Below are 13,694 nucleotides of genomic sequence, written 5' to 3'. Positions count from 1 at the left end.
GACGTCCCTATGGTTTCTCATCTTTAAAACATCTTTATGACACAACCCTAATTTCATCCTTATAGTAATAAGTAATATGTGTGCATTAGTCTTCATACCTTCATCTTCATTAACATTAACTAGGATTGTGTCATAGGAAAATCATCATCATGATGCAATATGTCATTCAAAACATGTTTTTCATCTTAATATGGAAAATAACGTCATATAAAGGAAATATCATTATTTTACATCGTCATATTAGCATGCATCTTCATCATCATGTAAGGCATCATAATCATCATAAAACATCATAAGGCATCATCATAGAACTCATTCACGTCATCATACGTCATACATCATAAGCCATTATCAAGCATCATGCGAATAAAGCATAAATGACACGTGCAGGGGCCACTAGGCATGTGTCGTCATACATCAAGCAATTGTTCAGCCTATCCTATAGGAAGGTTACCTACTTGGTTGGTCTTACCAGGCGTTTTCCTAAATTCTAGTACGCATTCCTCGAAGTTGCTCCAAATGTTGCCGAAAGTTGTTTCCTATTAGGTTGTCCATTTCATTTTGTTAGTATTTCATTATTCTAATATAATTTAACTTGAACTTTGTGAAATAGGGCATCATACTAATCTTAATTACCTTAATTACGGTCAAAATCAACTTTGGGAGGGTTGGAACGGTGGAAAATGGTATTTTTGTCCTTTATCGAATCAAATAGTCGAGCTTCAGCTGTTAGAGCTGCTTGAGCCCATCCGAGCCGATTCAAGCCGCTAAAGCTAAATGAGTGACACGTGGCGCAATGGGGCACTGATGCGTAGGGGTGTACACCCAGCTCGAAAACCCGAGAACCCAACCCGACCCAACCCGAAATATAAGGGGTGTACACCGAGTTCATTTTACTCTCTTCTGCAATTCATTTTACTCTACAATCCATTTCTCTCTACCTCTCTGCAATCCATTCATCCATTCCTCTCCCTACCTCTCTGTCATCCATTCCTCATTCCTCTCCCTACCTCTCTGCCATCCATTCCTCTTTCTACTTCTTTCCAATCCATTCATTCATTCCTCTCTCTACCTCTATGCAATTCATTCCTCTCCCTACCTCTCTGCAATCCATTATGCTCTCAGCCTCTCCACAAAATACAAATTTCTCTCGATACTTATCTCTCACAAGGAATTTGATCTCAATAGCATTCTCTCGCGTTCTTTGTCTTGTTTCTTTCTTACGCGCTGTCTTTCTCTCTTTAGTCTCCTGGAATGCTATAATGGGTAAGCTTTTTCGCTTTTTGTTATATCCCCTTGCAAAGACAGATGGTATATTTTAACCTTGATGCATTCTATGATAATTGTTCCTATTGGGTTAAATATTTGAATCATAATAGTTCTATTTTACTTTGTATAGATGGAAAACAATAGTGCAACTGTATGTGCAAGTAGCTCTAGTAATTATAATGCATCGAAACCACCATTGGCTACACAATCTGAATTTAAGAAGAGAAACCCAGTAAATCAACCGTGTGGGATCACTTTACAAGATTAGAGAACAATAATAAGAGGTGCGAGTGCAACTATTGTTCTAAGGAGTATGCTTGTAATACTAATTCTTGTGGAATTAGCACATTATAGAAGCACTTAAAAAATCAGGGTAGGAAGTACACATATAAGGTGGAGGACAAAAACAAACCACTCTCAGTTTTCAACGTTCAATAGATGGAGAGGGTGGTAGTAACATTGTTACTTCATTATTTAATCAAACAAGATATAGAGCAGCATGTGCCAAAATGATAATTATGGATATATTATCATCTAAATTTGTAGAGAATGAGGGTTTCAAATTGTTTTGTAATATTGCATGCCCTAAGTTTGACCCTCTGTCAAGGGTAATCATTGCTAGAGATATATTTCAGCTCTATCTAGAAGAAAAAAGAAGTTAAAAGATTTTTTAGTTAGTCATTCCAACATGGTTTGTCTTACTACTGACACATGGACTTCGTTGCAAAACATTAATTACATGGTAATCATCGCACATTTTATTGATTCAGAATGAAATTTGCATAAAAGAATTCTCAACTTTTGTCAAGTTGCTAACCACAAGGGAGAGACTATTGGCAAGATTACTGAGAGTTGTTTATTGGAATGGAGAATCGATAAGGTTTTCTCTATCACAATTGATAATGCAAGTTCCAATGGTATAGCTATTTCATATATTATGAGAAGACTTAGAAGTTAGAATTCACCTGTCTTAGATGGAGAAATATTACACATGAGGTGTTGTGCTTACATAATTAATTTGATTGTGAATGAAGGGCTTAAAGAAATGCATGACTCCATTTATAGTGTTCGCAATGCCGTGAGGTATGTTAGAATCCCCCAAGAGATTGACAAAATTTAAAGATCGTGTTGAACAAGAAAAAATTAAATGTAAAGCACTCGTTTGTTTGGATGTGGCGACTCGATGGAATTCCACTTATTTGATGCTTGATCATGCCTTAAAATTTGAAAAAGCTTTCAAAGTATTAAAGGAGGAAGAATTAGATTATGTTGATTTATTAAGAGGATATTTTGCCGTGATAATTAGTTAGAATATATATCAGATATTTAGGGAGTTGTTAGTATAGATTTTATTAACCGTATATTTTATTTATTTACCAAATTTAGTTAGATATATATTTTTTCTATTTTTAGGTATTAGTTGATAGTTTGTATCCTATTTAAACGTGGTAAACCTGAATGAAGATCATACTTTCGATCCCAATTCTATTTCTATTTCTCATTCTTAACATGGTATCAGAGCACCGATCTTGGTGTTCTTAAATATCAAAATTTCCTTTATGGCGGAATCAGCCAAATCCAGCTTCAAAATTTCGGATGTTGATTTAACACATCCGTACTATATTCATCACTCTGATCAGCCAGGATATTCACTTGTTCCAATCAAATTAAATGGAGCAAATTACCAATCCTGGAGTAAATCAGTTATGCATGCTCTTATTGCCAAGAAGAAAATTGGCTTCATTGATGGCACAATTGAGGAACCGTCCCAAGATGCAAATTCAACCGAATTCGAACTCTGGAATCAGTGCAACAGTATGATAATATCTTGGTTAACTNTTTTGTGATAGAAGGGGCCATACAGAAGATCGGTGTCGACAGAAAAATAATTCTGGAAGGACAAGACAAGACAATCAACACAATAACCGTGGATATCGATCATCTGCAAATATGGCCGATGTTTCACAGTTGAATACAGAAGAACAGTCACCTAATTCCATTCCAAATTTTTCTTCTGAGCAATTACGAGAGATAGCACAAGCCTTATCTGCAATCAATCATCACCCTTCTGGTAATTCTGACAATCACGTCAATGTTGCAGGTTTGTTTCCCATATCTACATTATCTATTAACTCTGCGAGTTCTAATTCATGGATTCTCGATAGTGGAGCTACGGATCATATAGTATCAAAATCTTCTGTTATGACTGAACCAAAGGCACTCCTGGTCAAGGACTTCTACTGCCATCTGAAAACAATTTAAGATTACAGGCATATTGCGATTCTGACTGGGGTGGTTGTCGAACTTCCAGACGATCTATTTCTGGGTTCTGCATTTTCCTCGGAAATTCAATTATTTCTTGGAAGTCTAAAAAGCAAACTAATGTGTCCAGATCATCAGCAGAAGCCGAGTATCGAGCTATGGCAAATACTTGTTTAGAGTTAACTTGGTTAAGATACATTCTTCAAGACTTGAATGTTCCACTGTCCGAACCAGCATTATTATATTGTGATAATCAAGCAGCATTACATATAGCAGCCAATCCAGTTTTTCATGAACGTACGAAACACATTGAAATAGATTGCCATATAGTTCGAGAAAAGTTACAAGCTGAAATCATCAAACCGTGTTATGTTTCGACCAAAATGCAATTGGCAGATGTTTTTACTAAAGCTTTGGGAAGACAGCAATTTGACTTTTTAAAGGACAAGTTGGGTGTGATCGACATACACTCTCCAACTTGAGGGGGAGTATTAAGAGGATATTTTGCCGTGATAATTAGTTAGAATATATATCAGATATTTAGGGAGTTGTTAGTATAGATTTTATTAACCGTATATTTTATTTATTTACCAAATTTAGTTAGATATATATTTTTTCTATTTTTAGGTATTAGTTGATAGTTTGTATCCTATTTAAACGTGGTAAACCTGAATGAAGATCATACTTTCGATCCCAATTCTATTTCTATTTCTCATTCTTAACATGATTACTTCAAAGAGGGGATCATGGAAATAAAAGAATAGGGCCACCAACTATTGATGATTGGAAAAAAGTTGCAGTGTTTGTAAATTTTTTGAAGGTTTTCTATGATGTCACTACGAAGATAAGTGGTTCTTTATACGTGACTTCTAATTCTTATTTTCATGAACTTTGGGGTATTCGAGAAATTTTAATTCAGTGGAGTACAAATGTGAACTTTGCTTTAAGTAACATGAGTTCAAATATGAAACTTAAGTAGGATAAATATTGGAGCTCAGTAGATAAATATTGGGGCTCAGTGGAAAGAATTAATAAGTTGATATTCATAGTAGTGGTACTTAATCCTCGTTACAAATTGGATTATATATCATTTTGTTTTTTGAATATTTCTGAAGATGCTATGGCTAAAGTGGTGGTGGATGGCATTAACGAATCATTTAATTCGTTTGTATGATTACTACAAGTTTTATGATAATGCTCAAGATCATCATCAATCTGAATCAAAACTCACTTCTAAGTCCATGAGTATAGAGATGGACACAATTGATGAAGAGAATTTGAGTGGTTCAATATTAGTATTATCAAGATACAAACGAAGAAGAAAATAACAACATTCACTCGAGTTAAAGAATGATGTGGATCGATATTTATCTGACCCTAGTGAAGAACTTGATGATAATTTTGATGTTTTGGCATGGTGGAAAGCAAATGAGTTTAAATATAGAGTTTTATCGAAAATTGCCCAAGATGTTTTGACCGTTGTCGACTGTATCTTCTGAATCAGCATTTAGTTAGTAGGGGTGGGAGGATTCTTGATTCTTTTAGGAGTTCTTTGACACCTAATGTAACGCCCCCAATTTTCTAAACCTAATTAGTGACGTCACCCATGCATACATAGTTCATTATGCGGAAGCTTATCATAAATGACCTTGGAAACAAAACGAAGTCTTCCATAAAAATTCATAAAATCCAAAACAATCTATCATCAAATAAATAAACCTTCAATAACCGAATTCAAAAATAAATCTAGATAAAGCAATACTCAATGTTATAGCTTAAAACATTCCAATAAAAGTAAACTACCAGAGATATCCCATCTCCAACTTCCATGGTATCCTCAGCTCCGCCATCAACCGTACATTGGCGCCTTGCCTTTACTTGAAAAATGTAGGTAGCACGTGGCTTGAGTATTTTATGAAATACTCAGTAAGTCACCCCACTGTTGGGGTTAGGAATGCAAACACATGCAACATATGAGCGGGACCTAACTTTTCATAAACTTTTCATAGCCTTGGGCGCTTTTCTATTCCGGATAGGGTTGGATGTGTGGTACTCCTTCACACATGGCCCATGTACGTGTACATGAACCCACCAGGTGGGCTTGTAAACATACCCCCTAGGCCTGACTTGGTCGGGCAAAACGTGTTATACGTAGCCGGACACCACAGAATAGAAAAGGCCCGCATGATATCATAGCGAACATAAATATCGTATTTCATTTTTTCGTAACATAAAGGGGAAGAATCCCGATGCACGTGACATACATACATGCATGAGGTCCCTTAACATATCTAACATGACATTACATAAGTAGTGCTAACATTGCATTTACGTTTCTTACATCACATGGCATCTCACATGACTTACATTACATGGCATATTACATAAACATTCCAGTTGCATAAACATCTCATGACATGACTCGATAATTCTACGTGTATCTATGACATCGATCAACATATTCATGGCATATAATACTAACATCTCATTCATAACTTCACATAACATAAACAGTCAACAGTCAACATAATTCATACATCACATAATCATATCACATAAATATGGTGCATGTAGGGGCTACAGGGCACGCACCATCATACAACACGTAGTAAGCTAACTCCAACAGTAAGGTCACTTACCTCGATGGTCTTGGTTGAAGTCACTCTCAACGAGCTAGTCCCAGCGGTTAAATACGCCCTATGATAACCACATAAGAATTTAGAACCTTTCATAAGGTACCCTAACTAAATCTCGTGCTATTTATCAAAATAAACCCCCGACCTAAGCTGTCTTTAACGTTTAGGGACCATACTAACCTCGGATGGTAAAACTGAGGGCAGAAGCAGCTTCGGAAGGGCCAAAAACCTTGGAATCGATGTATTATAGTGATACCTTGCCGCTAAGCCTCGTTGCCGAACCGGCCAACTAAGCCGCCAAGTCGAGCTGCGGGAATTGACGGAACCGAGTCGATTTCGTACACGTGCGAGCCGACCCTCACTGTGTACGCGTGCGAAGCTGCCGGAGCTGCTGGGTGTGCGTCTGCGGCTCGACCCTATTCCAAAAACCTTGCCCTCCTTACCCGATTCTTCCTCTGAAGAGCAACTCCAAGGTTCCGGAGGAAAGTTTGGAGAGAAATTTTTTTTTCAAGGGAGGTAAAAGGTTGGACATACGAATATAAAAATAATATGAAGACATTTGCATTATAGGGTTCTAGGATAAGGAAACTAAGAGAAATAGGAATGTTTCTAGGTAATAAAAGTCAAACACTAATCCTTCTATTTTTGGGAGATTACATTTAATTATTTATTTTATCCTTGTTGAAAATTGCATCTTTTACGACGGGAATATATGCATAACATAATATCTTGTCATATATAGAAATAAAATAAAATCTTAGCCCAATCGACAAAAATGAAAAATATGAATAGTTACACCTAAAATAGTGGAAGCTCTGATATGTACACAAAATTGGATCGATAGAAAATCAGTCGTTAGATATTCCTCAACAACTTGAAGATTTGGAGATTTGTACTAAGAATGAGACAGATAACTCCATATCTATTTATTGTCTATTTGTTAAGATGTATTCTATATGGTTATATCACAATTTATATTTTATTTTTAGATGATATTTTATTTTTTTAGATGATTTAAGACCTTCAACTTCCACCAACATCATGCAAGAATAATTATTTTTCAATGTAAGTAAAATATTTGAATTTACTATGCTTTATCCAAACAATCTTAAAACGGTACTAACTTTCAAGATGCTATTTTTCTTTTGTAGGAATTAGGCATTTTGTTGAATGATTATATATTGTGAAGGTAGATAATTTAATTAGATGTGGTAACTTTAGAATTGATTCATTGCATATTCTTTACATATTTAGAGGTGATAATATGAATGCAATAGAGGGTTTGATATTTTTTATCTACAACTTATAGGTAGTAATTGTTTGATCATTTTAGGTCATACAAATTAAATTTTTTAAAATTTTTTGGACCAACCCGAACCCAACCCGAAAATAGAGGGTTGGGTTGAGAAATTTTTTGGGTTGGGTCAAAAAAATCCTCCAACCCAACCCAACCCAACCCAATCCGGACCATGTACACCCCTACTGATGCGTGTACAGGCTGAGTTGGGTTGAGTTGCAGCGCGATGCCTCACAGGCGTGGCCGAAGCGATGGATTTAGGCCTCGGGTTGGGCTAGTTTTAGGCTGTAGTGCACGTGGGCCAAATCGTCTGGGCAAGAGTGGATCTCGAGTTGTAAGGTTCAGTTCGTGGGCTGCAAACGATTATGGGTCATTGGTTGTAGAGCGTACCCTACCCGGATTCGGATCCAATGCATCCTTTCTTCTTCACCCAACAAACGAAAACATTTCGAATTTCACTTCTCTCTCTTCTCGAGGTATCATACCGCCGTCCTCTTTCGTTTCTTAGCTTGAATCTGTCCTCACGTCTTTAATAACATATGCGATCATTTAAATAAAACCACTTATACGTTTAATTTAAAATAAGAAATAGAAATAAGGTCATCAAAATAAAACTTTAACTAAAAAGCCACCGATAAAACTATTAATAGAAAACAATGCATACTACTATTCTATCTTTCACGTTCATGACCATTTCAGCATTAGAGGTAACTAATCTCATTGTTGATTAGGTAATGCTAACACATACAGGCCAATGAAACCTACTCTTTAAAACCATAATGGTTGGAGTTGTAAATTTTTTCAACTCAAACCGTTCTTATTAAATAATGAACTTAATCCTAATTTTTTTAGTTGGGTTGGTTGGTTGCTGGAGTCATATATTAAAAAAAAAAAAAGTTTTAAATAAAAATAAAATATTAATTTATATATTTTAAAATATTTAATTAAAACTATAAATTATTTTAAAAAATTACTGTTAAATTTAACCATCATTAGAGAATAAATAATAAATATATATAATTGTATTGAAAATAAAAAATATATTTTTTTTAAAGTTATTAAAAGAAAACAATCAAATATTAAAACTTTTATTTATTTGGGTTAATTCTCCACGCTCCTCTCTTTCTGCACTGATTATCAATTTCCTTCCCATTCTACTCTCTCATTCTACAGAAGAGCCAGCAAAGTTGTGTTTACTATCTCCTCTCGGCAGCACCAAATCTAGGGTTTTCTCGCCCCTTCTCTTTCGGTACTCTATCATTTCTTTTTCTTTCTTTCATTTCAATTTCTTTGTCTTCTGATTTGACTGCTGGTAATATATGTTCACGTTTTTCATAATTGAAGTACCGATAGGCGTTGTATCGTCCCACTTGGTGTTAATCTCTTCAATCTTCCAATTTTCGCTGCGGATTGCTTGTAATTGGGAAATTTGTTTTCCTTTATATTTTTGTTTCATTGAGATACATAATTTGTTTTTGGATGGAGTATTCTGAGGCGAACTTTGTTCCAGCTTTCATTCAGCTTCTGCGTGTGCCTAAAGGCGAGCGACGAAAGAGGATAATAAATTAGGAATGCTGCTTGCTAATTCGTGTAAATGTTATCTCATTATGTTGTCACTGATATCCTGAACGTTTAAAAAAAGGTAAAGATCGGACTATAGGGATAAAAACTTATGAATTGTTAGAAATACAAGGGCAACGTACATTGGAATCAAATAAGCTGGGGATAAAGTATGAGGGAAGGAATGAATTTAGTAGTTTCCAAAACAAGATCGTACTTTCTTTTTAGTTCCTTGTTTGGTAATTTTTGTTTAACTTGCTTGAGTGTTTGGTTTCCTTGTCATGATCTTCAGTTTTTATTATAACCTCAGTTTATTACTTGCTCCTTTCAACTTTGTTTAGTATTTTGCTTTTGATATGATGAGGAAAAGGGGACTTTGAGCCCTTTTCCATTTGAAGTTTGGAAAAATCAATTTTCTTCAATCCTATTATTCTGTTCTAGATTAGTGTCTGAGCCCGTTTATGCAAGAAAAACTCGGAGAATATTAAATCTTTGGTTGGTGGCTACTATGGCTTGAATCCATTTTCTCTTATTCCTTTAGGATCTACAACATCCCTTATTGACCACTAAACCAACCCTATTATTCTCTAACTCGTATGAATCCAAACAAAATGATACAATAAAAACTGTTGGTAAAATGCCCAAATGTAAATCAGCAGTTAAACTACACCTTTGTCATATATTCCCTACTTCAAAATAACTACATATTATATTTGTAGAATATAATTTGCTTTCCAGACACCTTGTTAGTGAAATGGTAGACACATGAGACTCAACAATATCTGATAGAACTCAATTTTTATTGATAAATGTAATTAGAGTGGTACATTGTCAAGGGAGAGCTTTCAATCTCTCCTAATACTGTCCCTAAACCAGAGCCAAAAAGTTACCTACCCCTCTCACGCTAAGCTTTATATACCTATTACACACTAACCATGTTGCATTACAACTAACTACATGGGTCCCATCCCACACTACCAATATTCATTAACAATTAGGGGCTATAAGGCTTGCGCTAAAAGGCCTGGAGATTCAAGTTCCCTTCCTCTTCTCTTTTGTTCAGCTGTTGCCTCTGTTTCCCCTATTAACTGAATTTCTCTCTCTCTTTGCTCCTTCCATGTGTCCTTTTTCAACTGCCATATACTCGTCTTTTGGGTCCTTGGTGCCATTTCTATTTTTTGCGTTGATGTGTTAGATTAGAAGGAAATATGTGTATGTAGGAATGGGCTTGATGCTGCAAATGAACTGAGAATAAGTAAACGTAAATGGAAATGGACTCAATAGAAATGGTAATTGTGATACATGGAGAGGAAACCTTGTTGTGTTTGTATTATCTAGAATTTTGATATCTCTTTTTTACTGATTTGTTTTTTCCCATGACTGGATGTGAGATTAGATTTGTTCTATGATTAGATGAAAATATCAAATATGACATTAAATAAGTCGGGCAAACTTTGATGTCTACTAGCTTTCTAAGACATTATGTTCAAAGTTTTTATTATGGAGTACTTAATGAATTACTTTTTTCATGTCCTTGTGTTTTTTATTAACAACTTGAATAAAAGTTGCACTTTGGTTTGGCCAGAGGCTCTGAGGAGCCTTTTGCCTTTTACTGCAGTGGCTAAGAAAATTAGAAATCACACTAATTTCTACCTTAATGCGTCGCTTTGTCTTTGAAGACCACAGTGATAAACTGTGGTTATACATTAAATGTTTTGAACTAAAGAAAAACCATGTGAATATATAATTTTCTCCTTTTTTTCAGGTCTTCTCCATGGATCCAGAGGCTGCACGAACTGCTCGGGAATCGCTAGATCTTGCCTTTCATATTTCCAACATACTCAATACTGGAATTGATCGCCACACCCTCTCCGTCCTTATTGCTCTCTGTGACATGGGAGTGAACCCGGAGGCTCTAGCTGCTGTTGTTAAGGAACTACGTCAAGAGCCACCTTCATCGGAGGCCATCATCTCCAAGAACACGACATCACTTACCCGACCAACGTAACAAGTTTATTCTTCTGCTGGTTTCAAAGTTCACGTATCCTTTCAAACCAGTACTTATTCAGTCCTGTACTTTGCCTTTACTCTGTTTAGTTGCTTTGCATATTAGCTGCTTTGCAGTGTCAAATGAACATCGATTTAGTCTCTACAAAATTGCTGATGCTTGAAAATCAAAATGAGAATGGGATGTTGAAATGTTGATTGTATATAAAACGTGTATTTTTTTTTTTTTTTTTTTTTCTTATTCAGTTTGTTTTTTTGTAATTATCATATTGTTTTGTAGTGGTGTTGTTTATTATGTTATTCTTATTCCAGTTTCATTTAAAAAAGAGTAGTTTTATTACATAGAATCCTATATAAATATATATGAAATTATTTAATTTTCAATAAATTTGTTGAATTTTTTTAATCATTTATTAAAAAAAGATTTATAAAAAATAATAATAATAAATAGCTTGATTTGTGATATTTGAGTTAAAAATAATGATTTTAGGTTGAGTGACCTCCGCCAAAAAGATTGTAACATTAGACCATATTGCAAGAGAATACCATATTGCAAGAGAATACTAGAGCTATCAAGTATTAAATATATATGGTGATGAAAAAATATCTCGAAATGTAAGTAAGGATTATTGGCAACTAGTTAAATTTAATGGACGCTTGAAAATATTAATTACCAGTTCTACAATACTTTATTTCAATACAACTAGGATTATTTCCAAGAAATAGATACACAAGTTCGGAATTAAGATTTCCAACCAATTCGAATAAATTACATCACATATAGAGTAACAATCACCACTCAACAAAAATTCAGAAAAAGCATTGTAAATTTTATACCGTCAGTTGAATGTTGCCGAGATCAAGCTGAGTAGCGATTTCCTCAAGCTGCTTCTTAACGCTCAAATCAATGAGTTTCGATCCAGAATTTCCAAACCTCACAGTGAATCCAGCCACAAGACTTGGATCAATCTGCGTCTTGATCCTCACATTCTTCGCTCCGCTCAATTTCTGCACCTGCTTCGCGATCTGCGTCAAATGCTGCTCCTCCAATTCCACAACCGAACTCACCACCGCAAGTTCCGTGTTCGTCAATTTGTTGTACACTGTTTCGAACTCCGTCACGATCTCCTTCACGATGTCGATCCTCTTCGCGTCCACCAGGATCTTCAAGAAATTTTCCGTATGCGGCTGTAGAGACAACGACGAAGCGATCTCATCAACCACCTCCAGTTTCCTCTCGACCTTAATCGTCGGATTCGCGAAGAAATCGAACAACTGCGGATCCGCGAACACGCTCTCGATTTTCTCCACATCCGCGCTTGTGACCTCGAGCGTGTCGTTTGAGGCGGCGACTTCCGCGAGCGCAGCAGCGTAGCTCCCGGCGGCACTGGTGGACATTTTAGTGGCGGCGTGAGAGCGGAGGTGGCCGAGGCGGAGTCGGCGAGAAGGAAAAGTAGCGGAGAAGGAGAGGTTTGCAGGTGTGGTTCGGGAGATTCGAATGGTTGGAAGGAGCTTGGCCTGGAGAGAAGCGGCGGTTTGGTGAAGGGCGGCCATTGTGATGGCTCCGGCGAGGTTTCTCAGATGAGGAATTTGAGTTCGTGAGTGTGTTGTTGTGGTAAATTGAAGGCTAAAGAAAAGGCTATGGATTATGTGGTGGAGATGGACGGCTCAGATCAGAAGGAAATAAGGGATCGATGGTTGAGGATTGATGGCTTATCCGAATATCTGAGGTGCTAAGAGGGCTTTGGTTGAATTAGATAAAACTGGACACGTGGAGGTTTGGGATGCGCCATATTTATATATTGCTTCTTTCACGAAACCATTCATTTTGCATACTTTTCTTTTCTTTAAAAAAAAAAAAAAAAAATCAATTTTGTTTGTTTATATATATTTCATGATCACATACATTATATATTTAATTTTACCAAAATAAATTATTTATTTAGTTTTAGAGAAAAAATAGGTTTGCATGCTAGCCCGTCTTAGCGATCCGAACAAGTATTACTTGAAGAAAGTCTAAATGACTTTGTATTTGGATGACGAATGCTTTCTCGAGTTAGCTTTTCTATTTGTTGGATGCCTCGAATTCTCTCCAAATTTACTAGTAGGTTCTAATTCAATTGAAATTAAGGTTAGTATCAAAACTGAGGTGGAAAAATTCAAACGGGAAGCTAAATAGGCGAAAACATTGACCTCATAAGTTGTCACGTGTCTACACACGTGCAAGAGGGGTCTCATGCGCAGTTTCACACGTCACTTGCACTTGCATTGATTTTCAGCCCATATTTATTGCGATTTATTTTCTTCTAATTTTTGTATCAGTAAGTAATACAAATCAACTTGGTTTATTCACGAGAGGGTAGAGTTTTAATTCAACTTTTCAACAAAATTATTTTCATCTTATTTCATTAACTGTTAGAGAGAAATAAATGCATGCATATTTGGTCCAAAGTTAAGAGCTCACCGTTCTTGACTTTCACCGGAATTCCGTCTTTCAGTCCAATTGGACTAAGAGTTCCTTAAATGAAGAAGTATGAAATCCTCCTTAGAGCAACGTACTTAAATTTTAGAACTTAATTTTCTCATGAATCTCTAGGTCTAGAGCTCTCGTTCTTCCTTGATTCTTGACTTTTTTTTTTTTTTTTTTTTTTTTTTTTTTTTTT

At 35.8% G+C, this 13,694-nt stretch overlaps 2 protein-coding genes across 3 annotated transcripts; one reads left to right on the top strand and one right to left on the bottom strand.

The window, feature by feature from the left end:
• Nucleotides 1-8,534: 8,534 nt before the first annotated feature.
• Nucleotides 8,535-11,259, top strand: LOC111438376 (mitotic-spindle organizing protein 1B-like). Of its 2 annotated transcripts, XM_023076267.1 has the most exons (3): nucleotides 8,557-8,713; nucleotides 8,975-9,004; nucleotides 10,790-11,259. In XM_023076267.1, exon 3 carries the CDS (start codon nucleotides 10,799-10,801, stop codon nucleotides 11,030-11,032), a length of 234 nt encoding a protein of 77 aa, XP_022932035.1. In that variant the 5' UTR covers nucleotides 8,557-8,713; nucleotides 8,975-9,004; nucleotides 10,790-10,798; the 3' UTR covers nucleotides 11,033-11,259. The 2 variants fall into 2 exon arrangements, 1 of the variants encoding a protein (XP_022932035.1); XR_002709655.1 differs by lacking the exon at nucleotides 8,975-9,004 and having other exon boundaries at nucleotides 8,535-8,713.
• A 429-nt stretch (nucleotides 11,260-11,688) lies between these two features.
• On the bottom strand, nucleotides 11,689-12,663 carry LOC111438422 (ATP synthase subunit delta, chloroplastic-like). The gene has a single exon (XM_023076346.1). It carries the CDS (start codon nucleotides 12,583-12,585, stop codon nucleotides 11,863-11,865), a length of 723 nt encoding a protein of 240 aa, XP_022932114.1. The 5' UTR covers nucleotides 12,586-12,663; the 3' UTR covers nucleotides 11,689-11,862.
• Between the last annotated feature and the right edge of the window lie 1,031 nt (nucleotides 12,664-13,694).

Source organism: Cucurbita moschata, unplaced genomic scaffold, assembly GCF_002738365.1.
Source record: "Cucurbita moschata cultivar Rifu unplaced genomic scaffold, Cmos_1.0 Cmo_Scf00074, whole genome shotgun sequence".
Lineage (NCBI taxonomy): Eukaryota > Viridiplantae > Streptophyta > Magnoliopsida > Cucurbitales > Cucurbitaceae > Cucurbita > Cucurbita moschata.
Note: the sequence above shows the minus strand (reverse complement) of the source record. Positions and strands in the feature narration are given on the sequence as shown.